Genomic DNA, 25,355 nt, shown 5'->3' with positions numbered 1-25,355 from the left:
TTTTTTTTTTTTAATGGATTTTTAAAAAATAAATTTATTTATTTTATTTATTTATTTGTGGCTGCATTGGGTCTTCATTGATGCACGTGGGCTTTCTCTAGCTGCAGCGAGCAGGGGCTGCTCTTCGTTGCTGTGCGTGGGCTTCTCATTGCAGTGGCTTCTCTCGTAGAGCACGGACTCTAGGCGCACGAGTTCAGTAGTTGTGGCGCACGGGCTTAGTTGCTCCGCGGAGTGTGGAATCTTCCTGGACCAGGGCTTGAACCCATGTCCCCTGCATTGGCAGGAGGATTCTTGACCACTGCACCACCAGGGAATCCTGCTTCCAATCTCTTTGACTCTCCTCCTGCCTTACTTCTGTGAAGCCTCCCTTCCAATGCACCTCTTCTGCCCATCTCTCTGCCCCCCTCTCCCACGTGGCACACTTGATTACCTTGGACCCACTCGATAATACGGGATAATCTCCCTATTTTAAAGTCAATTGATTAATAACATTAATTCCATTTGCAAAGGCCTTTTTGCCATTTAAGATAACATACTCATAGGCATAACGCCAGGGGACGAAAATCGTAGGGGCAAAAATCTTGCCTTCCAAAGCAGTTTTTTTTTTTTTTAAAATTATTTATTTATTTATTTATTTTGGTGAGAGGGGCCATTGCTTCTTTTGTAATTTTCTCTTGTTTCTGCAGGACTTTTTTTTTTTTTTTTTTTTTGCGGCATGCGGGCGTCTCACTGTTGTGGCCTCTCCCGTTGCGGAGCACAGGCTCCGGACGCGCAGGCTCAGCGGCCATGGCTCACGGGCCTAGCCGCTCCGCGGCATGTGGGATCCTCCCGGACCGGGGCACGAACCCACGTCCCCGGCATCGGCAGGTGGACTCTCAACCACTGCGCCACCAGGGAAGCCCCTCTGCAGGACTTTTAATTTCCACCTCAAGGGGCATCTCCCACTTCTAAGTGCTCTCTAAATGACCTCCAGAGCAGTGCCTTAGAGAGACTAATAGTTTGAGTCCTGCACACATTTCAGTCTCTCCTATCAATTTCCCAATGTCAGATCTGTTTTCAGTGTTTTCCCACCGTCAGAGTGGGGCTTTCTCTTTGGGGAGTGATTTAACTGCCTTCTGTCACCTTGTCCTTCCACTCTATGCTTTCCTGGGTGCCCTCCACTTATCCCCCTGTGGGTGGGCTAGGAGCTGTCTGCTGAATTTATTGGTAATTTGAAGCTTCTAGTGTTCTCTGTCTCCCGATCAGTGCCTGGGCTCAGGATGGTTTTATTTTTTCTCCTCATTGTTCTGTATGTTTTTCTGAGGTTCTCTCTGGGGAGATTCAGATTTAGGTATCTGTGTATATATTTTTAAAATATAGGCAAACGTGTGTGTGTGTGTGTGTGTGTGTGTGTGTGTGTGTGTGTGTACACCCATCCCTCTCCCCATACATATCCTCCCCCTTCTTGGATAAAAGTAGGTACAATACACACTTCCCCCACCTAGCTTTTTTTTTTTCACATAATGATATATTCTGAAGATCACTCCATAGCAATATCTAGAAATATTCCTCATTCCTTTTTACTGCTACATGGTGCTCCACCGTGAGGCTGTATCATTGTTTACTCAAAAGTCATGACGGACATTTCCAGTCTTTTGCTACAATAAGGAGCGCTCTCGTGAACAGTCTGTGCATATACTACTATTATATTTTTGGTAGATTCCTTTGGAATCAACTCCTCCAACTGGGACCGCTGGGACAAAGAGTAAATACCTGTGTGATTTTGCTAGATATTGCCAACTTCCCTCCATGGGGGCTGTGTCCTTTTGTGCTTCCACTAGCACACATGCGTGTGTTTTCTCACAGCCTCACCAACAGATTATACGGAAAATTTTTTGGATTTTTGACATTCTGATAGATAAGAAGTAGTACCTCAGTGTAGTTTTCTTTTTTTTATTATTTTATTTTATTTTATTTTATTTATTTATTTATTTGCGGTACGCGGGCCTCTCGCTGTTGTGGCCTCTCCCGTTGCGGAGCACAGGCTCCGGACGCTCAGGCTCAGTGGCCATGGCTCACACGCCCAGACGCTCCGCAGCATGTGGGATCTTCCTGGACCGGGTCACGAACCCGTGTCCCCTGCATCGGCAGGCGGACTCTCAACCACTGCGCCACCAGGGAAGCCCAGTTTTCGTTTTTTTTTTTTTAAAATGGAGTCCTCACATTATTCCCCCCTAGATTTATTTATTTATTTACTTATTGGCCACGCTGCTCAGCACGCAGGATCTTAGTTCCCTGACCAGGGATGGAACCCACGCCCCGTGCAGTGGAAGCACGGAGTCTTAACCACTGGACTGCCAAGAAAGTCCGTAGTTTCCTTTTTTACATTAAGAAAAATTGAGATATAATTGACATATAACATTATATTAGTTTCAGTATACAACATAATGATTGGGTATTTGTACGTATTGTGAAATGATCGCCACAATAAGTCTAGTTAACATGCGTCACCTCACACAGTTACAAATTCTTTTTCTTGTGATGAGAACCTTTAAGATCAACTCTCTTAGCAACTTTCAAATATGCAACACAGTGTTATTAACTGTAGTCTCCATGCTGTGTGTTACATTCCCAAGACATTTATTTTATGATTCAGTGCAGTTTTAATCTGCATTTTTTATACTGTGAGCAAGGTTGAGCATTTTTTCATATGTTTTAGGGATGTTTGCAGGTTTTATTCTCGGAACTGTGTTCACAAGATGGTGGTTCTTTTTCTTCTCTACTTGTAGGAGCTCTTTATATAAGAAGTATTATAAGTTATATTAGAGATATTAACTGTTGGTCTGTGATATAAGTTGGAAATATTTTTTCTTCTAGTTTGTTATTGTCACTTTTTACTATGCTTTATGGTATTTTTCCATAAAATTTTTTTTGGTCAAGTTGAGCAACTTTTAAATTATTGCATATAGATTTTGAGTCATAGTTGGAAATCTTCACTTGTGTTTTCTTCTAGAACTTGTATGGAGTTTTTTGTTTTTTGTTTTTACATTTAAATCTCTGATCCACTTGGAATTTATTGTGGTGCACATGTGAGGAGCTGATTCAATATTATCTTTTGCACCATTTTTTGAAAAGTCCATTTATTCTCCGCTGACTTCAGTGCTGTTCTTTTGTATGCTAAGTTTCTGTATGTACTTAGATGTATTTCTGGATTTTCTGTTCATTTCTCTTGCTCTGTCTATTCATGTACCAGTGTCAGCTACTTTGTTTAAAATTCAGAGGCTTTATAATCTGTTTTATAATCTCATAATCCTCTCTTAGTGATTTTCTTTTCCAGGTTTTACCTGGCTATTCTTTCTTGTTTGCTTCCCCCCCGCAAATGAACTTTATAAACAATTGGGTTAGCTCAAAAGAAAAAGAAAAAAGCGGGTGGAATTTTGGGGAGAATTATGTTATATTTATAAGTTAGCTTGGGAGTACTGACAGTTTTATGAAGTTGAGTTATCCTGTTCAGGAACATCCATGGCATATCTTTCTATTAGTTCAAATCAATTTTTATGTCACTCAGGAGTATTTTATAGATTTCCTCATATAGGTTTTAGACATATCTTGTTAATTTTACACTTAGGTATTTTATTTTATTTGCTTTCCTCTATGGGGTATCCTTCTCCATTATAACTTTAAAAAAATAAACTTATTTATTTATTTTTGGCTGCGTTGGGTCTTCGTTGCTGCGCGTGGGCTTTCTCTAGTTGCAGAGAGTGGGGGCTACTCTTTGTTGCAGTGTACGGGCTTCTCATTGCGGTGGCTTCTCTTGTTGCAGAGCACGGACTCTAGGCACGCGGGCTTCTGTAGTTGTGTCTCGCAGGCTCTAGAGTACAGGCTCAGTAGTTGTGGTGCATGGGCTTAGTTGCTCCGCAGCATGTGGGATCTTCCTGGACCAGGGCTTGAACACGTGTCCCCTGCATTGGCAGGTGGATTCTTAACCACTGCACCACCAGGGAAGCCCAGGAAAAACTTTTACAAAAGAAGTACAAAACTTATATTCCAAAAACTATAAAACATTGTTGAGAGAAATTAAGAATACCTAAATAGAAACTTCCCTGGCGGTCCAGTGGTTAAGACTCTGCACCTCCACTGCAAGGGGCATGGGTTCGATCCCTGGTCAGGGAACTAAGACACCCTGTATGCTGCGCAGCGTGACCAAAAAAAAAAAAAAAGAGAGAGAGAGAAAAGGATATCTAAATAAATGGAAAGATATACCAAGTTCATAGATTGGAAGACTTAATTTTGACAAGATGGCAATACTTCTCAAATTGATCTGCAGATTTCAATGCAATCACTCTCAAAGAACCAGCTGGCTTCTTTGAAGAAATTGACAAGCTGATCTTAAAGTTCATATGGAAATTCAAGGGACTCAGAATAGCCAAAATAATCTTGAAAAGAACAGAGTTGGAGGACTCATACATCCTGATTCAAAATTTACTACAAATTTACAGTAATCAAGGCTGAGTGGTACTGGTGTAAAGACAGACATATAGAATCAGTGGAATGGAAATGGGGGTCTAGAAATAAACCCTCACATTTACAGTTAGTTGATTTTCAACAAGGGTGCCAAGATGATTGAATGGAGAAAGGATAGTCTTTTCAACAAATGATGCTGGGACAACTAGATACCCACATGCCAAAGAAAGATGCTGAACTCCAACCTCATGTAGTATACAAAAATTAACTCAAAATGAGTCAAAAACCTAAATAGAAGAGCTAAAACTATAAAACTCTTAGAAGAACATGCAGGTTTAAATCTTTATTACCTTTAATTAGGTAATGCTTTCTTAGGTATGATACCAAAAGCACAAACAACAAAGGAATAAAAGATAAATTGGACTTAATCAAAATTAAACTTTTGTAGGAATTCCCTGGTGGTCCAGTGATTAGGACCCCACACTTTCACTGCTGAGGGCCCAGGTTCAATCCCTTGTCAGGGAGCTAAGATCCCACAAGCTGCAGGGTGCAGCCAAAACACAACAAAGTAAAACAAAAAAAGAACCAGCAGGTATTTAAAAAAAATTAAACTTTTGTGCTTCAAGGAACACTATCAAAAAAGAGAAAAGACATCTCACAGAATGAAAGAAAATATTTTCAAATCATATAGTATGATAAGATGCTTGCATCTAGAAAATATTTAAAAAACGTACAACTCAAGAATAAAAAGACCACCCAATTTTAAAATGGGCAAAGGATCTGAACAGACATTTCTCCAAAGAAGATATACAAATGGCCAATAAACACATGAAAAGATGTTCAACATCATTAGCCATTAGGGAAATGCAACTCAAAACCACAGTGAGATACCATCTCACACCTACTGGGATGATTGTAGTAAAAACGACATACAATAACAAATGTTGGTGAGGATGTGGAGAAATTGGAGGCCTCGTATACTGCTTGTGGGTATGTGGAGCCCTCATATACTGCTTTGAAAAATAGTCTGGACGTTCCTCAATTGCTTAAACATAGTGTTACCATATGACCCAGCAGTTACACTCAAGAACAACAAAAATATATCCACACAAAAAATTGTACACTGATGTTCATAGTTGCATTATTTATTATAGCTGCAAATGAAAACAATCATGAATGAAAAAATAATATGATATATCCACACAATGGAATATTATTTGGCAGGAAAAAGAATGAAGTACTGACATGTTCTACAACATGGGTGAACCTTGAAAACTCTATGTTCATTGAAAGAAGCCAGCTACAAAAGACCACATGTTGTATGATTACATTTATATGAAATGTCCAGAATAAGCATATCTATAGAGACAGAAAGTAGACAGGTGGTGATGATTGTACAACGCTGAATATGCTAAAAGCCACTGAATTGTATACTTTATTTTATTTTATTTTTTGGCTGTGCTGCACAGCTTGTGGGATTTTAGTTCCCTGCTAAAGGATTGAACCCAGGCCCTTGGCAGTGAGAGCGTGGAGTCCTAACCACTGGACCACCAAGGAATTCCTAAATTGTACACTTTAAATGGGTGAATTGTATGATGTGAACTATATCTCAATAAAGCTGTTATAAAAATCATTGTGAATGATTACAAATGTACAAAAATATATTAAGATTGTTACCATGAATGCCATGTATCTATTATCTAGCTACATTCATGGAGCATAATTAATTTAATTGAAGGCCCTGTGTACCCACCCCTCCCTGATGGCTCCCCGCCCACCTGTGTCCTACCAGGCATCCTGTGTTCTCAGTTGGTTACATGTGACTATCATTCCCATGAATTTATTTTAAAATTCTTTTAAAAATTTATTTTATTTATTTATTTTTGTCTGCATTGGGTCTTCGTTGCTGTGCATGGGCTTTCTCTAGTTGCGGTGCACAGGCTTCTTATTGCGGTGGCTTCTCTTGTTGCGGAGCATGGGCTCTAGGCGTGTGAGCTTCAGTAGTTGTGGTACACAGGCTCGGTAGTTGTGGTGCACAGGGTTAGTTGCTCCGTGGCACGTGGGATCTTCCCAGACCAGGGCTCAAACCCATGTCCCCTGCGTTGGCAGGCGGATTCTTAACCACTGCACCACCAGGAAAGCCCTCCCATGAACTTAAAACAATCTTTTATTTATTTATTTATGGCTGCCTTGGGTCTTCGTTGCTGTGCACAGGCTTTCTCTAGTTACGGTGAGCAGGGACTACTCTTCGTTGCAGTACGCAGGCTTCTCATGGCGGTGGCTTCTCTTGTTGTGGAGCACGGGCTCTAGGCGTGCGGACTTCAGTAGTTGTGGCTCACGGGCTATAGAGCGCAGGCTCAGCAGTTGTGGCCACGGGCTTAGTTGCTCCGTGGCATGTGGGATCCTCCCGGACCAGAGCTCGAACCCGTGTCCCGTGCATTAGCAGGCGGACTCCCAACCACTGCGCCACCAGGGAAGCCCTAAAACAGTCTTCTTTACTAATCAAACTGTCCCTGCTCTTTGAGGAAACAGATTGCGCCAAGGTGTCTTGGGGTTCAGGGAGGGCCTGGTTGGAGTTGGGAGTCCCCATGCTTAGGAGGCTATGGAGGGCCAGTCTGGCAGACCTGGGCAGGAGATCAAAAAAATCTGGAACCCATGGTTAAATCAAGGTGGGTCTGATTCTTAAGTCTGGTGTTTGTCACATCATAACAGGATTGTGGCAGTGGGAGAGCAAGGACTGTTGAGTCTGAGAATTTATGCCTATTGCTTCTTTTAGAAAAAGGCATTTGCACAGTCCTCTGAGATCTTGTAGGACCGTGGTGACTACAGTGTTATGTGTGGAGCCTTCTAAAAGGCTCCTGAATGAAATGTATGAGTGTGGGATAGAGACTGAGGGCTGGCAGTGGGGGTTGATGATCAGCCTCTCTTCCTGCTTTCTGCAGGGCTGTGGACCCTGTAGGTGCTCATTTAAACACTGAGTGGAGAGGTGGGAGGGAAGGTCAATGAATCAATGGAAGGATGACAGGACCGACGGTGGAGATCAGAATGGACGGGTGAGCGGATCAGTGAGCAGAGGATGAGTGGCTGGCCGGAGGGGCAGGGAGCGGATGCAGAGGTCAGATGGATGGTGAAATGTGTCGATGTCTTTCCTGCTCACTGCTTGTCATCCTTTGTTTTTAGCTTCGAGCGGCAGAGGTGGAGATCAAAGATCTGCAGTCAGAGTTCGAGCTAGAGAAGATCGATTACTTGGCCACCATCCGTCGGCAAGAACGTGACTTTAAGCTCTTCCAGCAGCTCTTGGAGCTGGTGCAGCCCCTGATTCGCCGGGACTGTAACTATAGCAACCTGGAGAAGATAAGGCTCGAGTCCTGCTGGGATGAGGATAATGGCCTCTGGAAGATCCCCCAGCCCATCATCATAAAAACCAGTCTCCCAGTAGGTCAGGAACTGTGCTGCGCTGCCCCCCAGCAGTTGTCCCCGCCCTTCTCCACAGTTTGCCCTCGTGCAGGCTGACAGGTGGCCATGCACCTCTCCCTGCTGGCTGTGGGTACAGCAGACATGTGACTCTGGGTACCCAAAATGTTGGGGACCTAAGAGTCAGACAGATGTGGGTTGGAATTCTGGCTCCACCATTCTGTGTGTGACCTTTTGGGAACTCAGTGCCCTCCTCTGTGAAATGGGAATTCATAACAGCACTTTCCTTAAAGATTGCTGGGTGGCTTAAAATGTGTTAGTGCACGTAAAACCCTTAGAGCCATGCCTGGCGCACCTTAAATGTGTGGTACATTTTCTTTTTTTTTTTTTTTGCGGTATGCGGGCCTCTCACTGTTGTGGCCTCTCCCATTGTGGAGCACAGGCTCCAGACGCGCAGGTTCAGCGGCCATGGCTCATGGGCCCAGCCGCTCCGCGGCATGCGGGATCTTCCCGGACCGGGGCACGAACCCATGTCCCCTGCATCGGCAGGCAGACTCTCAACCACTGCGCCACCAGGGAAGCCCCATTTTCTTATCATGATCATCATTGTCATTATTTCATCCTACAATAACCCTGTGAAGGACAAAGATTTTTGACACCTGTTTTACATATGAGGAATCTCAGAGAATGTAAGTGATTTATCCAAAATCACAGTCATAGCGGTGAGTTGTAGGCCAGGGACAGAAACTAGCTGTTCAAGTTTCAGGCCTGGTTCACCTTCTGCTTTTGCCACTGACCTCCTGTGTGACCTTATCTTGGTCACTGTCCCTCTCTGGGCTTTGGTCCCCTGATCTTCACAAAGAAGGGGTTGGAAAAGATGATCTTGAAGGCTTCCCCACCTCTGCTGAGTCAGAGTAGGGTCAGACTTGCGGTGGATCCTCCTCAGCCACGTGCTGGCTCTGCCCGTTCAGGGAGCAGCAGGCTCCTACATCCCACGGGGCCCTCACCAGTCCTCACCTGGTCAGAGGGTATCCATCCAGGTCCTACATCTCTGACGATCACAGACGGCACTGGCACCATCCCTACTGAAACTCCAGCCACCCCATTTCCCACAGTCTGCAGGCAGAGTGGCCTTTCTCCCTGCGCCCACCTGCTCTCTAGCCTGGAGGCAGTGGAGTGGCTTCTTTGGTCTGAGCCCTCCTGTTGTCTGTTTCCCAGAGCCATCCCCTTGCTTGGCCTGGGAGGTGTCCTCCCCTGGCTCCAAGCCTGAGCCAGGCCTGAGCGCCCAGCCCCCTGTCCCTCTGGCCCTCATTCCAGGCAGCAGTGACCTCAGCTTCTGTTTTCTCATAGCAGTTTCAACAGAGCTACAGAACAGATCAGCCCGCAAAACCTCCACAGTGGACAACGGTGAACCAGGCACGGTAAGGTCTCTGGGAGAGCGAGGGGAGAGCTGGCACCGGGCAGGCTTGGCCCCCAAGGTGCAGTGGGTCAGCGCTGCTGTAGAAACTGGACTCTGTTTCTGTCCACCTCATGATTAAAGTGGGGGGCTGAGCCAGGACCCTTTCTGTGTAATTCTTTGCACCCAGACCCTCCACCCCCTCTGGCCCTCATTCAAAAGCCCTTTATGTGCATAAAGACCAGAGGAAAAGCAGGGTTCAAGGCAGTCCACCCTGCTGGTGAAGGACAGAAAGCTTCAGCTTCAATCCCAGTGGCCAAGGAGCTCATTCTGGTTCCCTTGGTCCCAGCTGGTACCCTTGGACTGAAAGCATCCTCAGAGTTTCCATAAACAGTCACTGGGATTCTAAAGTCACTTTATTTCATATCTCCCTTGTTTTGTATTACAACAAATATATATCCTTAAAGCAGAGGTCAGCAAACTTTTCTCTAAAGGACCAAACAGTAAATATTTTTTTTTTTTTTTTTTTTTTTTTTTTGCTGTACGCGGGCCTCTCACTGTTGTGGCCTCTCCCGTTGCGGAGCACAGGCTCTGGACGCGCAGGCCCAGCGGCCATGGCTCACGGGCCCAGCCGCTCCGCGGCATATGGGATCCTCCCAGACCGGGGCACGAACCCGTATCCCCTGCATCGGCAGGCGGACTCTCAACCACTGCGCCACCAGGGAGGCCCAAAACAGTAAATATTTTAGGGTCTGGGGGCCATATGGTCTCTGACACAACTACTCAGCTCTGCCATGATAGCACAAAACCAGCCATATGCAATATGTAAACAAATGAGCACAGCTGCTTTCCAATGAAACTTTACAAGAACAGTCTGTGGGCCAGATTTGGCCCATAGGCTGTAATTTGCTGATCCCTGCCTTAAACCATTACAGATATTTTGGAAAACTTACACAGAAAATACGTTTGCAGTCATGATAAGGCCACTCATAGGTTAATGAATTCCAGCTAAGCATCTCCTCTTGAGCAACTCAGGCTGGTTAAAGCTCTGATTGGCTGCTTTTGATGCCTTAACTTTGTAAAGAAAAAAAAAAGTGTTAAGTTGTTCTGGAAACAAACATTCTTAACCTGGGACCACAAATGGGTTATATTAGAATGCTTTTAGTTCCAGTAAGCAAACTAGGGAATTTATTGGTTCATGTTAAGTGCACCAGTTTCAGGCATGGCTGGATCAAGGGGCTCAACCAGTCCTGGTTCTGTGTGTTTCTTGACCTTTTGGCTCTGCTTCACTTGGAATCCTAGGTTTGGACTCAGGCAGGCTTTCTCCATGTGGCAGGAAAGATGGCTGCTAGCAATTGGTGATCCAATAGGAAGAGAGACCTGGTCTTTTAGAGCATCCTTAAACCAATGCTTGTGGCAAGATTCTGATTGGCTCTGCCTGGGTCATGGGCCTACTCTTGGACCAATGACTATATCCAGAAGATGTAGTTCTGTGATTGGCCCAGTCTGGATCACATGTCCAGCTGTGTAGCAAGGGGATGGGCAGGTGGGAGTGGTGATATTAGGGTGCTATGAATGATCACCCCACCAGGGTCAAGTGGGAGAAGGGTAGTTCCCTGAAGGAAGAGATTCAGGCTGAAGAAAAGAAATCCACTATAGCAGTGAAAAATACTAGTCCTTGGCGATAAAAATGTTGGGACTCCAGTTCTCATGATCAGAAGTAAGCTTGTGAGCTGAGTACTGTATCACCTGTTCTATGAATATATTGTGATGGGTTTAGGGTGTGCAGTATCGTCCTTGCCCCGATGGACCTTGTTTTGAGCTTTGCAGGAGGAATGAGGCCCTTCCCGTCCCAAGGAAGATGGGGGTGGAAGGTGGGGAGGAGCGTGTGTAGGCTTGGCTGGTGACTGTGACCCTTTTGCCCTGAGCTGCCTAGATCCCACTGCAAGTGTCTGGGGTCTGAAGTGTAGGGTACACCAACGTGGGCCGTGAGGTTCAGGGCAGCCCTGCCACCCAGGCTGGCAGAGCCTGCTGAAGCCGGGGTAAGGGGCCAGGTAAGAACTGCACAAACAAGGGGTCTTAACCTGTGAGGATTTGGAATCTCAGCAGGAAGAAGACCGCTACAGGCTGATGCTCAGTCGGAGTGACAGCGAAAACATTGCCAGTAACTACTTCCGGCCTAAGCGGGCCAGCCAGATCCTCAGCACGGGTCCCATGAAGAGCCTCGGTGAGTACCCTGCCCGCCTCCTGTCCTCCAGGCCCTCCTTGAGAGCTCTGGAGGATTTCGAGTCACACAGGCCTGAGTCAGAAACCCCTTTTCCTCTCTCAGCCTCAGTTTCCTCAGCTGTAAACTGAGGGGTATATGCCTTCTCCTCAGGATGAGGTGAGATGAGGTGGGAAGTGCTCAGTACACAGCCTCCCCTTTCCTCCCCTGCTCCATTTCCCGGTGGGGAGGTGCTGGGTTGGATCCTCTGTCTCCCCGACACGCAGAAGGTCCTCAGCACACAGCTTGGGCCCCAGCCTGGTTGTCTGGGACTTGGTCAGTTGCTCACCAGCTTCCTCAGATGCCAGTATGGTGACTTTCTCCCACTGAGCCAAGTGGGGGCAAACAGGACCACAAAAGCAAAACACACTTTTACAAGCAAGAATCGAAAATCACTTTGTTCCTCTGCTTTTAAAACTAAAATCAAAGACCACGGGGCTTCCAATAAAATACCAATAAAAAACAAATCTCATTTCTACACAGAGGTTATTTGAGAGACAGAATGGGTGGAGTTGAGGAAGAAGGAGGGAAAAGCTGGACAGGAAAGGAACTGACATCAGTCGAGTAGTTGGCATCATGCCCATGTTGCAGATGAGGAAACTGAGGCTCAGAGAGAAGTGGCTCCCTAAGGTTATACTTCCAGGAAGTGGTGGAGCAGGGATGTGAACCAGGCTTGTGTGGCTTGACAGTCCAGGCTGCCTCAGCCTGAGGCTTTAAAACTCCATGCTCCCAGCCCAGACCCTTTGGATGCAGACCCTTAGTGCTGGGTCCAAGGCCTCAACCAGAGCAGCTTCTCAGAGCTTGGGGTCCCAGCTGCGGGACCAGGGCCTCTGGCTGGGTGGGGGGTGGACCAGACTTTGCACGCCGCACGCACGGAGTCTTTTCTCTCCATCCTCTGCGCTCCTGGCTGACCAGTGCTTCTGCCCTGCTTCTCCACAGCACGTCACAGCTCGCCACCAGGCCTCAGCTCCCCACTTGGCAACAGCTCTGCTATCCCACCCACCCAGGCCCCTGAAATGCTCCAGCCTCGGCCCTTCCGCCTTAAGTCCCTTGACATCCCCTTCACCAAGGCCAGGCGTAAGAAAAGCAGAAGCAGCTTTGGCGGTGAGCCTCTGTGAACACATTGCCTGCTGCTGCCCTGCCTTCGGGCTCTGTGAGACTGCCAGGCCCCTCCGGGGCAGACCCAGCTAGGTCTCCTCCCACCTGCCCCCCACAGTACTGGGGGTGCCCGAGGGGGCCCTGGCCCTGGGAAAGCACAGTCCCCTCCCTGCTGCCCAGAGAGCCCACTCTACCCAGGGCATGAGCTCCTCGGAGGCTGGACCATCCTTGGAGAGACCTGCTCCGGCTCTTCACGCCACGTCAGTGTTTTCATCTGCCCGCCACTGTGCCCACCAGTGTTGTCCTGTGCCTCCGTGGGCTCAGAAACCTCAGCCCTGCCTCAAGGCCTTCACTAGCAGCCCGATAGAGGGGGGCAGTGACTTCCACATGGGTCAAGTTCAATGTCTTGGTGATTGAAAATTGTGCCTCCATCCAGTAGGCCCCGCTTGGTGAGGAAGCCCTGTGGGACGGCACAGGAGCCCTGGAGCAGCTGTTCCCGCACTGCCTACTCCCAGCTGGTCTGCGGCCCAGAGGAGGCCACGCCACATTAAGCTGCCCTAATAAACTGCCTTTAACTGATGAACTGCCCTTCTCTGATCCTCTGATAGCATCACTGGGGCCCCTCCCTGCCACTGCCTGGCCTTCATGGGGAAGCTCTTTCTGGAGCAGGGATTCTTAACTGCCTGTAGGCTCCAGGGTCTCTGCAATCCCCTATAATTGTGAGTATAAGTGCATTTTTTCTGGGGAGAGCATGTGAATGTGAACTGTCGTTAGATTCTTGAAGGATCTGTGACCCAGGAAAGCAGAGTCCTTGTTTTGGAAAATAGAGGCCACATCTTGCTGAGGCCCAGAGAAGACCCAGGTCTTGATGGCCCTCAGGGGCTGTGCTGGAACTGTATGTCCTAACATGGCCAGAAATGAACCCAGGCCACCCCAGCTGCCTAAGACAGACCCATCCCCTTGCCCATTGTATCCCAGGCCTGCCCTGTGGGAGGGGCCCACAATCTGAGGGAAAAGTCTTGGCCTTTGGTGCTATCCTAAGCCTCATTTCATGCTGAGCCTCATCTGTGAAATGGGGATACCAACCTCATAGGGTTATCGTGAAGTTTAAATGAGATAGTGTGTAAAGTTCCCAGTGCATAGCAGGTGCTCCGTGTTAGTCCCCCTAAATCCTCCCCCTCCATATTTTGTATTAATTACTGTGATACCTGCCACAAGCCACATGTCTGGGTCAAGGAGCTCACGCCCTGGAGAAGCTAGGCTGGAAGGTGATTAGGAAACTTCGGAGATCAGTCTAAGGGAAGTCAGGCCGCAGTGCATACTTTGAGTAAGAGGATGTAAGATCAGGTCTTTATGGGGAACAAGGTGCCCTTGTGAAGGGAGCAGCAGTGGGTAGGGCTACCATAAAGGATGGAGAAGATCCTGGGGCTTAAGATGGGAATGTGGGAGGAGGGTTCCTGGTGGAGGGGGCTGCATGAACAAAAGGCAGGAGGTGGGGAAGCTCAGGGTATGTTAAAGGTGGGAGGATAACTGTTCCATGGAAGCCCTGAGTAGGGATGGAGAAGCTGATGAGGCTGCCAAGATGAGTTTAGGTGGAGACCTGAGTAAATAGCCTTTGGGTGCCCCTGAGCTGTGGCAGACTGCTCAGCAACGGGCCGGCACCATCAGGTCTGAGCTTGAGGTGGACTGACATGGCATTGTGTGCAGGAGGACAGGAGGGCTGGGCTGCGGGGCAGGAGCTAGGGGTGAGAGGCTTAACTTTCCGTGCAGCCCTAACCTTCCATGCAGGGGATGGAGGTAGAATCCATTAAGGAGATGCACAGAGTGAGACTTTTTGACTTTTGCCCCCGCATTCTTGGCTTGGTGGACAAGTATAAGAGGTCAGAAAAGAACGGCTACCTTCTCTCTCCAGTTACCTTCACCATTTGCCCTGGGATTGTGTTTGGGACCCAGAGAATAGCTGAAGTCTTGGAGATGCTTGTGGTAGCTTTTACTTAGAGCCGTGGTGGGACTGAGGCAGGTCTGAGGTGAGCGGGTTGCCCCTGTGTCAGTTTAGAAGGGGCGGGGGCCAGCAGTACTGAGTGGAGGCTCAGCCTGGCTCTGCACGAAGTGCTTCAAAACCCGCCCTAGCCCTCCCACGAGCCAAGGCTGTTCCAAAGGCACACAGGTAAGTAGGAGAGCTGGGCCTCGCCAGTGTCTATTGCCAGCCTAGGACAGTGGCCTGGAGACCAGGGAAATGCCCAGGTAACAGGGCTAGTGAGAGACGGGGCTTCGAAATGAACTCAGCTAGAGCTTCTGATTGGTAGGCCAGTCCGCCGCCCATCCACACTGCCTCCAGTGTGGTCCACCAGGCGGGGGAGGACAGGCCCGCGCCAAGGCCCTGGGCCTCTGAGCTGCGGGACAAATCCCCCACCTCCTCCGCGGTCCCTGATCTTTTTCCAACCACTTTCTCCCTGGAGACAGTGGGGGTGGGCCTTGTTCCTAGTCGAATATCCTGGGCCAGTGAAGACCGAGGAGGTGGCCCGAGTTGACGCCGCCACTGCCCCAGACCCTGTCCTGAACGCGACGGCCCAGGCCAGGACGAATAAGTTCAAGAGGCTGGATCCGCCCACCAGTCCCAAGCTCCGGCGGGAAGCGGGTTCTGGGCTCTAGGCGGAAGCCCGGGATGGGCGGAACCAAGGGGCTAATAACCCTGTTGATTGGCCGCGGCAGCAGAGCTGTCTCTCTAGGATTGAGCCTTTTCCTTTCGAGAGGCGGAGCCGCGCGCCCCTTCCACCAATAGCATTCAGAGTATCCGCCTCCTACCGGTGCACTTCCGGCCGCGCTCCCCGCTCCTCACCGTCCGAACAGCGGCTCCGAACGCCCAGCCCCGACGTACACGGATCACTTCCGGGTGGTACTCCACGACCACGGGCTGCGATTGGGCGACTGTGGAAGGGGCACTTCCGGTGTCCAGGTGCTTGGGTTCTTTGGCAGGAGTAGGAAGATGGGGCTCGGCGCCGCGGCCCGTGCTTGGTCCCTCTTGTGGCTGCTGCTGCTGCCCTTGCTTGGCCTGGTCGGCGCCAGCGGTCCCCGCACCTTGGTGCTGCTGGATAACCTCAACCTGCGGGAGACGCATTCGCTTTTCTTCCGGAGCCTGAAGGGTGAGACTGGGGTTCGAGGGGGAGGCAGGTGAAAGTCTGGGGTTGGAAAGGTCCCCAAGCCCGAGGACATTGGCCGTCCTGCCTCCCACTCGTTTTCCATGAGCTGGCCGTCCAGGTCTGACCTGCCTCTAGTGGGGCGGGAGGGTGGGGGCGGAGAACGGTCATGATCTCTGCAGCGGTGGTTTCCATTTGCGTCCCCATCTGCCTCAGCTCGCTGTTTCTTTTCTCCAGATCGGGGGTTTGTACTCACATTCAAGACCGCAGATGACCCCAGCCTGTCCCTCATTAAGTACGGGGAGTTCCTCTATGACAATCTCATCATCTTCTCCCCTTCGGTAGAAGGTAAGGGCTGCCGGTCGCTCCCAGAACTGGGATTCGAGGCCCAGGACTGATTTATCCCTTTCTTCAGGATCTTGGGCATGTTCTGGGATGGGGTGAGTCGCCAGCCCTGGGCGCTGCTGCCAACAGAGAAGAGGAAAATGTTTACTTCTAACCTGGGCTTAGGAGAGGACATCTCTTTTCCAAAAGACACAGCTGAGGATTGTGGGATCAAGTGTTGTTGCAGACCATAGAACTCCGGGCTCGGGATTCCCTAGCGGTCTGGTGGTGAGGACTCTGTGCGCTTTCACGGCCGAGGGTGCGGGTTCAATCCCTGGTCTGGGAAATAAGATCCCACAAGACGCCCGGCGAGGCCAAAAAAAAAAAAACCCTCCTGGCTCTGATACTTAGGGAAGGGAGTTTTCTCTGTTAAAGGGCCTGATAACAAAGATGGACACTCCCCCTCCCATTGGTTTTGCCTGTGTGGAAAGAGGAAATGGCATGCTATAAATATGGTTGCTGTTAAGGGGCACTGATGGTAGTTGATCCTAAGAATTCCGATGGAGTCATAGTTACGCTGAAAAGAACCTTTAGTGATTACCTAGTCTTACCGCCTGTTTGAGGCTGGGTGGATACCTCCAGGGCTTAGCAGAAGGCTGGTTGTTGAATAGAATGAACATCTTCACTAGATTTTCCAATTGACATTCCTGTGACAGAGAGCTTACTATCTTATGAGGCAACCCACTCCACCACTGGACAGCTCTGTTAAGAAGTTCTTATATGAAACTGGAATTTGTCTCCTACTTCCTGCTTTATTTGGGGGCAGGGAGAGAAAGGGTTTCTGATACTCCCCAGGGCCTTAGAGAATAGGTCTAATGCTTATTTTGCTTACAGACATAGCCTTCACATAATCAGGGCCCATTCAGTTGTTTCTTCTCCAGACTAAATATCCCCAGTTCCTTTGGCTGTTTCCCTTTTGTCGTGTTTTTGTGAGCATCCCAGTCATTCTCTTCTTTAGTGGCTTCAGTTTATCTTTTTCTCAGAGGACACAAGTTGTCCCTGTCTGGGGTAAGACAGTACTGCCATCTCTTCCTTCAGTTGATGAAGCTTAGGAAGGCTTTCACTTCACTGGCATCGACTTTATTCTCTGTGGTTTGTGTGAGACGGGGTTCTGCCAAATCCCTGACGTATTTTCCCCAAGTTCCCTTTATTTATCGAGCTGCCCCCACCTCCCCTGCAGCATGTGCCTTTGGAATTGGCTTTTTGGAGGCAAGTGTAGTTGTACCAGTTAAAATCTTCAAGTCACTAGGCAGGCGAATGGAGCCTTTAGCAGGTTAATTGGCGTTTGCCAGGTTGCTGCTGTGGTGGAACTCTGAAATTGGCACGGAAGAGTGACAGAGAGCCTGCCCTTGAGGAGTTTTTCAGTCTGTCTGTGAGGAAATAAAAATAAGGACTTGAAAGGAGTTACCAAACCACGCGTCGAGATGCCCAAGATGGACTGGAGGGGCCACCCAGGTTGTGCTCGGGAGTGTCTCTGAGGGGCAGGGAAGCAGTGGCAGGTAGATTGGGAGGAGGCTGAGGTAGGCTGCTGTTGGTGGGAGAAACGGCAGAGCCTAAAAAACTGCTTCACAGATCGCAATCGTTCTCCCTTCATGATTTTTACCATTTTCCATATCATTTGTGCTAATAAAGTTTTCTTCAAATTGACCTGTTTTGAAAAAACAACACTTAAATACCAGTTTAAAAAGAAACTAGTGGGCTTCCCTGGTGGCGCAGTGGTTGAGAGTCCGCCTGCCGATGCAGAGGACACGGGTTCATGCCCTGGTCCGAGAAGATCCCACATGCCGCGGAGCGGCTGGGCCCGTGAGCCATGGCCGCCGAGCCTGCGCGTCCGGAGCCTGTGCTTCGCAACGGGAGAGGCCACAGCAGTGAGAGGCCCGCGTACCACCAAAAAAAAAAAAAAAAAAGGAAACTAGTAATGAACCCATTATCACCACTGCAAGTGGAAAGCCAGTGCCATCATTTGCTGTCAGTAGCGGGTACCTGTAAATAGAATGAATGCAGTGCTGTCAAGTTCTAGCAGATTCTCAGTCTGCTGAAGGCTTTGGGCCTGAGGCGTCCTCTTAAAAGAGGAGGTGAGCTAGTTTAGAGAAGCGTTAAGACCAGTATCGGACTGTGACCATTCTCTTTGATCGAGAAGGCTGGAAAAATAATTGGAAGGGGAACGATGTCTCTGAGACGCAGTGCTATTTGAAGCCCTGCCCCACATCTCGTCACCCTGTCTGCCCTGCAGGGTGGGGAACGCTGTCGTAGGAAACCCTTCCGGGCACCTGGGGAGGAGGCTACCGTGCTGGGGGCTGGGTTCAGGGTAAGAGTTTGGCCCCCACTCCGAGGGCCCTCCTGTGCTACCACGTGGTCCCCTTAGGTGTGAGGACGCCGGCCTGGTTTCCGTCTCCATGTGGAGATCGGTGGGTTCCTTGCCCTCTCTGGGATCCGGAAGCTCCCAAGGCACACGCAGTAATGGCTACAGGAGAAGGATCCTTCGCACATCTTCTGCACCCAGGAAACACTGGGTTGTCTTACAGATGGGGAAACGGGCTCAGAAAGGTGAAGGGGTTGCCTGGATTGAAGCCCGGGTATCTCAATTTCATAGCCTGTGTTCTATGCTAGAGTTTCAACGGCAACACTCTTTGACGTTTTGGGCTGGACAATCCTGTGCTGTGGGCGCTGTCCCGGGCCCCTACACAGCAGACGGCAGTAGCCTCCTTCCCCCTCGTGACGAGAAATATCTCCGGGCATTGGTCTGAGCAGCACAGTCGCCTTGCTTGGGAACCACTGGGCCGTGCCACGAAGCTGTCTTCGTGCTGTCTGAGGATCTGCCTGGCCTCTCTGGAGGAGGGTGGATGGATGGCTTAGCGAGCTGTGAGGGGCTGAGTCCGCACACACAAGGTCTTCCGTCTATGCCTGACGGAAAGGCACGACACTTAGTTTTTTCTCCTGAAAATTACGCCTCAGAAAAGAGCGCCATTCTCCTATTAGATCTTCACAAAGTTATATTGTGGACTCATTTCTAACTGCCCGGTGGATGTAATGGACAGACTTCTGTGTCCAGTCCCAGTAAATGGTACCTGCAACCTTCCAGTTGCTCAGGCCAGAGATCCTGGGGGGTTGTCCTTAGTGCATCTCTCCCTCTCACACTCCACATCAGGCTTGGCCTTCAGAATGCAGGTGTAGGCCCGTCCCTCCTCCCCATTTCCCCTCCCCACCTCCCCCTCCACCCCTGTGGTCCAGTCACCACCCTTCACTGCCTGGGAGATCGCAGTGGCCTCCTAACCCGTGACTGCTTGCACCCTCACCCCCTGTGCCCGATTCCCCACCTAGCTGCCAGAACCATCCTTTAAAGATATAAACAGATCACGTTGGTCTCCTGCTCAAAGCCCTCTAGTGGCTCCTCTGGTGGCCATTGTCATCATGGGGCCCACAGAGCCTGCAGGAACTGGCCTGCTCTGCTGCTTCTCGCCGCTTTGCTCTCTCCAGTGGAGACCTGCTCCCCGCCTCGGGGACCTCGCCCCGTCCTTCTCGATGCCTGGGATGCTTGCGCCCCCATCTGCCCAGCTTGCTCTCGCACCTGCTCAAAGGCACTGTGCTCTCCCAAGGGCTTCCCTGATCAGCGTGCACGTATCACAGCCCCTCTCCCCCCTTTATTTTTCTTCCCAGCACACAGGACATAATTTTCATGTAATGAATCAGTGAATTACTAAGCACTCCCGCCATTACTTTATGCTGAACGTCAGGGCACACTTCGGGGAAGACTCAGGAGCCGGCAGTAGCCCCATTCAGTGCTAGTTCTGGATGCTTGCGGCTGTCCCAGCTGATTGACCAAAAAAGGGCATGCTCTCACAATTACAGGTGCTAGAAATTAATGCACCTTTTTGGTGATCACTTCAAAACAGTATGTGGGGCTTCCCTGGTGGCGCAGTGGTTGAGAGTCTGCCTGCCGATGCAGGGGACACGGGTTCGTGCCCCGGTCCGGGAAGATCCCACATGCCACGGAGCGGCTGGGCCCGTGAGCCATGGCCGCTGAGCCTGCGCGTCCGGAGCCTGTGCTCCGCAGCGGGAGAGGCCACAACGGTGAGAGGCCCGTGTACCGCAAACAAACAAACAAACAAAAAACAGTATGTGAAGTGGTCCTGTTATGGCTGTCCTGGATCTAAATCTGTAGGATTAACAGGGAAAAAACCTCTCACGTCAGGCAGAGTCCTAGTGTCAAGTGACAGCACCATCCTCAAGTTCAAAAGGGCTGTTTCTCAGATGGCTTAGATGGAAGTGAGGTTGATGGGCCTGGAAGACTGTGTTAGGAGACCCCAGAAGTGGCTCAAGTGACGACAAAGATACTGATGTGAAAGGTGCAGGTGATAAGTTTGAATGAAATTGTTTCATGAAACGTGAGTGGGAAAATGCGGCATTTCTAGATGAATAGTTTATGTGTGACTTGAAATATGTATGACTAACTTGACAGCTATAATTGGTAGGTGTTTGACTATTTCATTCATACTTCTAAAGGTTTATGAATTTGAGCCATTATTTTTGGCTCTTCACACTGGGGAAGCTGGGAGAATTGCCCTGTGTCGGGGCATGCATTGTAAAGGACCCTCTCGTTTTGGGCCTCCAGAGGGTGCTATCCTGTGATTGATTGCGGCTGGTCTGCGGGCCACCTTCCCTGCCCAAATGTCAGAGGGGCAGTTAGAAGAACCTTCTGGGTCACGAGTCTGGTGATTCTTTCAGATTTCGGGGGAAATATCAACGTGGAGACCATCAGTACCTTTATCGACGGTGGAGGCCGTGTCCTGGTAGCTGCCAGCTCAGACATTGGTAAGTCTGACCTGGGAAGTTCTGGTGTTTTCCACCATTTCTCCAGGGAGCTTAGAGGGCTTTACAAATGGAAGCTGCCAAATTGGCACTCACGGAGGGGGGCCTCACCAGGGAGGGAGGGAGGGAACTCCAGTGCCATTTGGTCCCTCCTGTGCTTTCCTGTGACCGGAGCCCGTGAGATGAGAAGTGGGTCCTTTTAAGGACTGGGGTCCCTGTTTGTTTGTTTTTCCCTTCTTCTGTTTTTGTCTTTTTCCTTCGTTTCTTTCGTGGTGTTTTGGTGGCTCTTCTCTTACGAAAAGAAGGCAAGAGGGGAGGTTTGACAGATTATTTTTGTGTTTCTCACATCGGACATTTTCAAAGATACGTAGAAGCAGGGAGAGGAGAGTTCCAGCGTTCCGAATCCCATGTACTTACCGCCCAGCTGCACCAGTGGACACCACTGACCAGTCTTGTTTCATTCCTTCCAGCGTTGATAGGTTCTTAAAACTGTATCGGGTGGGGTTCTTGGTGGGGCGATGATGAGGAAGAGAGGAACCTCGAAGCCCAGACTCATGCAGATCAAGTTCGCCCGCGCCAGTCACTTTGCTTCCAAGGAGGTTTTTGCGTAGAACCAAGGTCACTGTGCTTGCAGAGGGAGAGGGCCAGGTGGTGGCGCTTGTCAGTTCAGGGTCCGACTCCCGCAGGCAGAACACCGTGCTGTCGCCCAGGGGTCCAGTGGGCGCTGCGCCCAGCCTGCTGAAGCTGCAGGGCCCCGGGGCTGACTGGTAGAGAGCGGCTCGTGAGGACGCTAGGACGAGGGGCACTGCTTAGCCCAGGGCCCGCCTTAGGGTCAGTCAGGCATCTCTTGGGTCTGTGCTGCAGGTGACCCTCTTCGAGAGCTGGGCAGTGAGTGTGGGATCGAATTTGACGAGGAGAAAACAGCTGTCATTGACCATCACAACTATGACATCTCAGACCTTGGCCAGGTAATCAGGACTGTCACCTTCCAGGTTTCAGGCCCTAACAGCAAAGTTCAGCCTAGAAACTGGGAGGGGGTCCGGAGAGGCTCCGTGGCTTGGGGCGCCTTTTCCTGAGCCCGGTCTTCCCTCTGCCCTTGCAGCATACGCTCATCGTGGCCGACACGGAGAACCTGCTCAAGGCCCCGACCATCGTGGGGAAGTCGTCTCTGAATCCCGTCCTCTTTCGAGGTGTCGGGTGAGTGAGCAGCGACAGGCCCGCAGAAACCCTGTGGGAAGAAGGGATCGCTTTCTTTTGTCAGGAAGCCAGCCCGAACTTGTGACTGCTGGGGGGCTTTCCTCCCCCCAGAGGGTGTGGATGAGATTAACATGTGACATTAAGAGTTAGGCTCCGTTGTGACAGCAAGAAGAGTGCTAGGTGTTTGGCTCTTAGAAAGTAGGATTAATTCTTGTGAAGAAATGGCTCCTGGAGGGGCCCCGGTCCTTTGGGCTGAGTCCTTGGGGTCCGGGCTGGCCCTTCTCTCGTCCTCCAGGATGGTGGCTGATCCCGACAATCCTCTGGTGCTGGACATCCTGACGGGCTCCTCTACCTCCTACTCCTTCTTCCCCGACAAACCCATCACCCAGGTGAGGGGCCTTCGCCGCCGTGAGGCCGCCTGGCCCTGGGCCTGGTAGCGGAGCACTTTCTGTTTGAAAACAAGAAGCAAGCAGGAGAGCACCCTTCTCGGAGGCAATGAAATGAGAAGTTGGGGGGAGGGGGACGAGGGCAGCCACAGCGGGGCAGGGGGTGGGTCTCAGCTTCTGCCCTCAGCCGGGGCCCAGGTTGTCCAGAGGCCCCGCTGCCGGTCCCTCGCCCTGGCTCTCCCGGCTGACGGCCCCGTGTCGTTCCCAGTACCCCCATGCCGTGGGGAAGAACACCCTCCTCATCGCGGGGCTGCAGGCCAGGAACAACGCCCGGGTCATCTTCAGCGGCTCCCTCGACTTCTTCAGCGACGCCTTCTTCAACTCGGCGGTGCAGAAGGCCGCGCCCGGCTCCCCGAGGTAGATGCAGGGGGTGCTTAGGGGTGTGGTCTGGGCGGTAGGTGTGCGTGGATGCGGAGGAAGGAGGCTTTTAGCTAAAAGTGTCAGAGGCTACGTTGTCTTCAGGTGCTTTAAAATTATTTGAAGACTTTATATTGTTGATGTTGGCAGTCCAGACTTTTCAGGGTAGTGACGGCTTATCTGGAGATGTTTCGGTAATTGTGTATTTATTGTGCAGGTGACACCCAAAGCAACACCTGACACCTATCCTTCTTTCCTGTGTTCCTGTTCACCAGCATCCCTAGATGTGTATGGCCTCTAGGCAGAAATTGGCTGTGTGTGGTTTATCTTGGTGGATAGTGATTGGTTCCAGCGCTCCAGCCTCTCCTGTTTCCCCTTCTGCAGGTATTCCCAGACAGGCAACTATGAGCTAGCTGTGGCCCTTTCCCGCTGGGTGTTCAAGGAGGAGGGTGTCCTACGTGTGGGGCCTGTGTCCCATCATCGGGTGGGCGAGACAGCCCCACCCAACGCCTACACTGTCACTGACCTCGTGGTAAGAGCTCCTTGGAGCGGGAGGGCCCCCGGGTTTTGGCCAAGTTGATTCTGCTCAAAAGCACTTACTGAACATTTCTGTGTTGGGCCTGAGGGGCCTAAACGAGCCTGAATAAGTTCATCTTCACTGTGAGAAAGTCGGTTGGGGTGTGGAGAGCCTGCCTAGTAACCCATATCCTAACAGGCGGCCTTCTTTGGAGGAGGTGTGCTTTTGCTGTGCGAATGCAGAGGTGGGAGGGGCTTTGCTGATTCACTCTGCTAGGAGTGGAATTCACAAGAGAAACCACATTTGAGTTGGGTCTTGAGGATGAATCCGTCAGGAAGAGAAGTAGGGAAAGGCGAGAGCAGTGAATATGGAAGCAGGGATGCCCAGGAGTGCCCGGTGCTTTCGGGAAGGGCAGTGTTTGGGTGCAGGCTTCCACGGGCTTGTAAAGGGGTGCAGGTACGAGTCAGGGGGGTGAGCTGGCTGGGTGGTGTCCTCCATCACTGTCCAGGGGCGGTGGGTGGGGCTTGCCCGGGTTTTCAGAACCCCTGGGGGTTCCTGCCAGACTCACGGTGGGGATTCAGTGCAGCTGAGGGCTGGGGGCGTCCTGCCAGTCCCCGGCCACCCCGGCTGACCGGCCTTTCGCCTCAGGAGTACAGCATCGTGATTGAGCAGCTCTCAGACGGCAAGTGGGTCCCCTTTGATGGTGATGACATTCAGCTGGAGTTTGTCCGCATTGATCCTTTCGTGAGGACCTTCTTGAAAAGGAAAGGTAAGTGCAGTTCTTGCAAGAGAAAACTCTGGGAAGCCTGTCCCTGCCTCGGGCCGGCTCTCGTGCGGCCAGCAGATGCTGCGGGAAGCCCCTCCTGGTTACGTGTCTCGGCTCTTCCCCAGCTGGCAAGTACAGCGTCCAGTTCAAGTTGCCTGACGTATACGGCGTGTTCCAGTTCAAAGTGGATTACAACCGGCTAGGCTACACGCACTTGTACTCCTCCACTCAGGTAAGCCGGCTCGCAGCCCCGTCCCCAGCCAGCGCCTGCCCCGCCTGCCCCGCCTGGGCCTCCGCGTGGTCAGGGCCTGCCACCTGTGTCGTGTCGCAGGTGTCGGTGCGGCCCCTGCAGCACACGCAGTACGAGCGCTTCATCCCCTCGGCCTACCCCTACTATGCCAGCGCCTTCTCCATGATGGTGGGGCTCTTCGTCTTCAGCGTCGTCTTCTTACACATGAAGGAGAAGGAGAAGTCTGACTGAGGGGCCGGCGCCCTGGACTCCTTTCAACAGACACGGAGGGTTTTTATAGGATTGCTTTTTCTCCCCTTTATGGTGGGTCTTTTTTTGGGGTGGGGGGGTTGTTTTTTTAAAGCCATGGACAGTGGCACAGCTTACCTCAGGGGGAGATGGAACATTGAGTACCAAGGGGTGGGGGGTTAGGGAATACTTGCTAAGTTTTTCCACCTTGAATGCTAAGTGTGTTTTCCACATGTGAAGTCAACTCTCATTTCTAAAATAAAGAGAAACATCGCCCCTCAAACTTCATCTGGCCCCCGTTGTGCTTTGCTGATGGTGTGGGTGCTGCTGAGAAATGACTGGATACAAAACAGTAAGTGGCCTTTTTTAGTTTTGCTGAAGACTGGAAATGACAGAGCTTCTAAACGTCAAGGGAGAAAATAAGGTTAATAAAGGCCAGTGGGGAAATCACTGAAATTGGAAATCTAGGAAGTCAACAGTGCTTGACTTTATAACAGAATTACAGAACTGCTTGGTTGAAAAGAACCTTAAATTATGTTCACCTTGCTTTAGACAATAGTGGTGTTCCTAAAAAGCATGTGTAAAGTTGTATGTAAAACCCCTTCCCCGTTATTGATCGTTTCTTGTCTTTGTGGTATAAGAATCACTCT

The 25,355-nt window shown here is 50.4% G+C and overlaps 2 protein-coding genes across 3 annotated transcripts in view; both read left to right on the top strand.

Annotated features, from left to right (window-relative positions):
• KIF17 (kinesin family member 17) overlaps positions 1-12,719 on the top strand; it is a gene marked incomplete at its 5' end in the record, with an annotated part of 48,069 nt that extends 35,350 nt beyond the window's left edge. Inside the window, 4 exons of one of the 2 annotated variants that reach the window (XM_082612325.1) lie at positions 7,624-7,882; positions 9,211-9,278; positions 11,363-11,480; positions 12,456-12,719. In XM_082612325.1, coding sequence (XP_082468451.1) covers positions 7,624-7,882; positions 9,211-9,278; positions 11,363-11,480; positions 12,456-12,634 — 624 coding nt within the window. In that variant the 3' untranslated portion in view covers positions 12,635-12,719. Of the gene's footprint in view, positions 1-7,623; positions 7,883-9,207; positions 9,279-11,362; positions 11,481-12,455 lie in introns of both variants that reach the window. The other variant, XM_082612324.1, reaches the window with a different exon arrangement.
• Positions 12,720-15,514: 2,795 nt separating this feature from the next.
• Positions 15,515-24,993, top strand: DDOST (dolichyl-diphosphooligosaccharide--protein glycosyltransferase non-catalytic subunit). Its single transcript, XM_082615633.1, has 11 exons — positions 15,515-15,757; positions 15,989-16,099; positions 20,861-20,947; positions 21,809-21,912; positions 22,047-22,141; positions 22,437-22,530; positions 22,796-22,944; positions 23,329-23,476; positions 24,110-24,230; positions 24,353-24,459; positions 24,559-24,993. The coding sequence occupies exons 1-11, from the start codon at positions 15,601-15,603 to the stop codon at positions 24,706-24,708; spliced, it is 1,323 nt and encodes a 440-aa protein (XP_082471759.1). The 5' UTR covers positions 15,515-15,600; the 3' UTR covers positions 24,709-24,993.
• Positions 24,994-25,355: the final 362 nt, after the last annotated feature.

The sequence above is a fragment of the Mesoplodon mirus genome (assembly GCF_964341445.2).
Source record: "Mesoplodon mirus genome assembly, chromosome: 3".
Lineage (NCBI taxonomy): Eukaryota > Metazoa > Chordata > Mammalia > Artiodactyla > Ziphiidae > Mesoplodon > Mesoplodon mirus.
The sequence above is the reverse complement of the archived record's forward strand: the minus strand, read 5'-3'. Positions and strand labels throughout refer to the sequence as shown.

Bases quoted from the DNA above. Each gene is read 5' to 3' on its own strand.
- DDOST (XM_082615633.1), top strand. From the start codon at position 15,601: ATGGGGCTCGGCGCCGCGGCCCGTGCTTGGTCCCTCTTGTGGCTGCTG. The intron at 15,758-15,988 runs GTGAGACTGGGG...TCTTTTCTCCAG, and splicing joins TTTCTTCCGGAGCCTGAAGG to ATCGGGGGTTTGTACTCACA. The intron at 22,142-22,436 runs GTGAGTGAGCAG...CTCGTCCTCCAG, and splicing joins GTCCTCTTTCGAGGTGTCGG to GATGGTGGCTGATCCCGACA.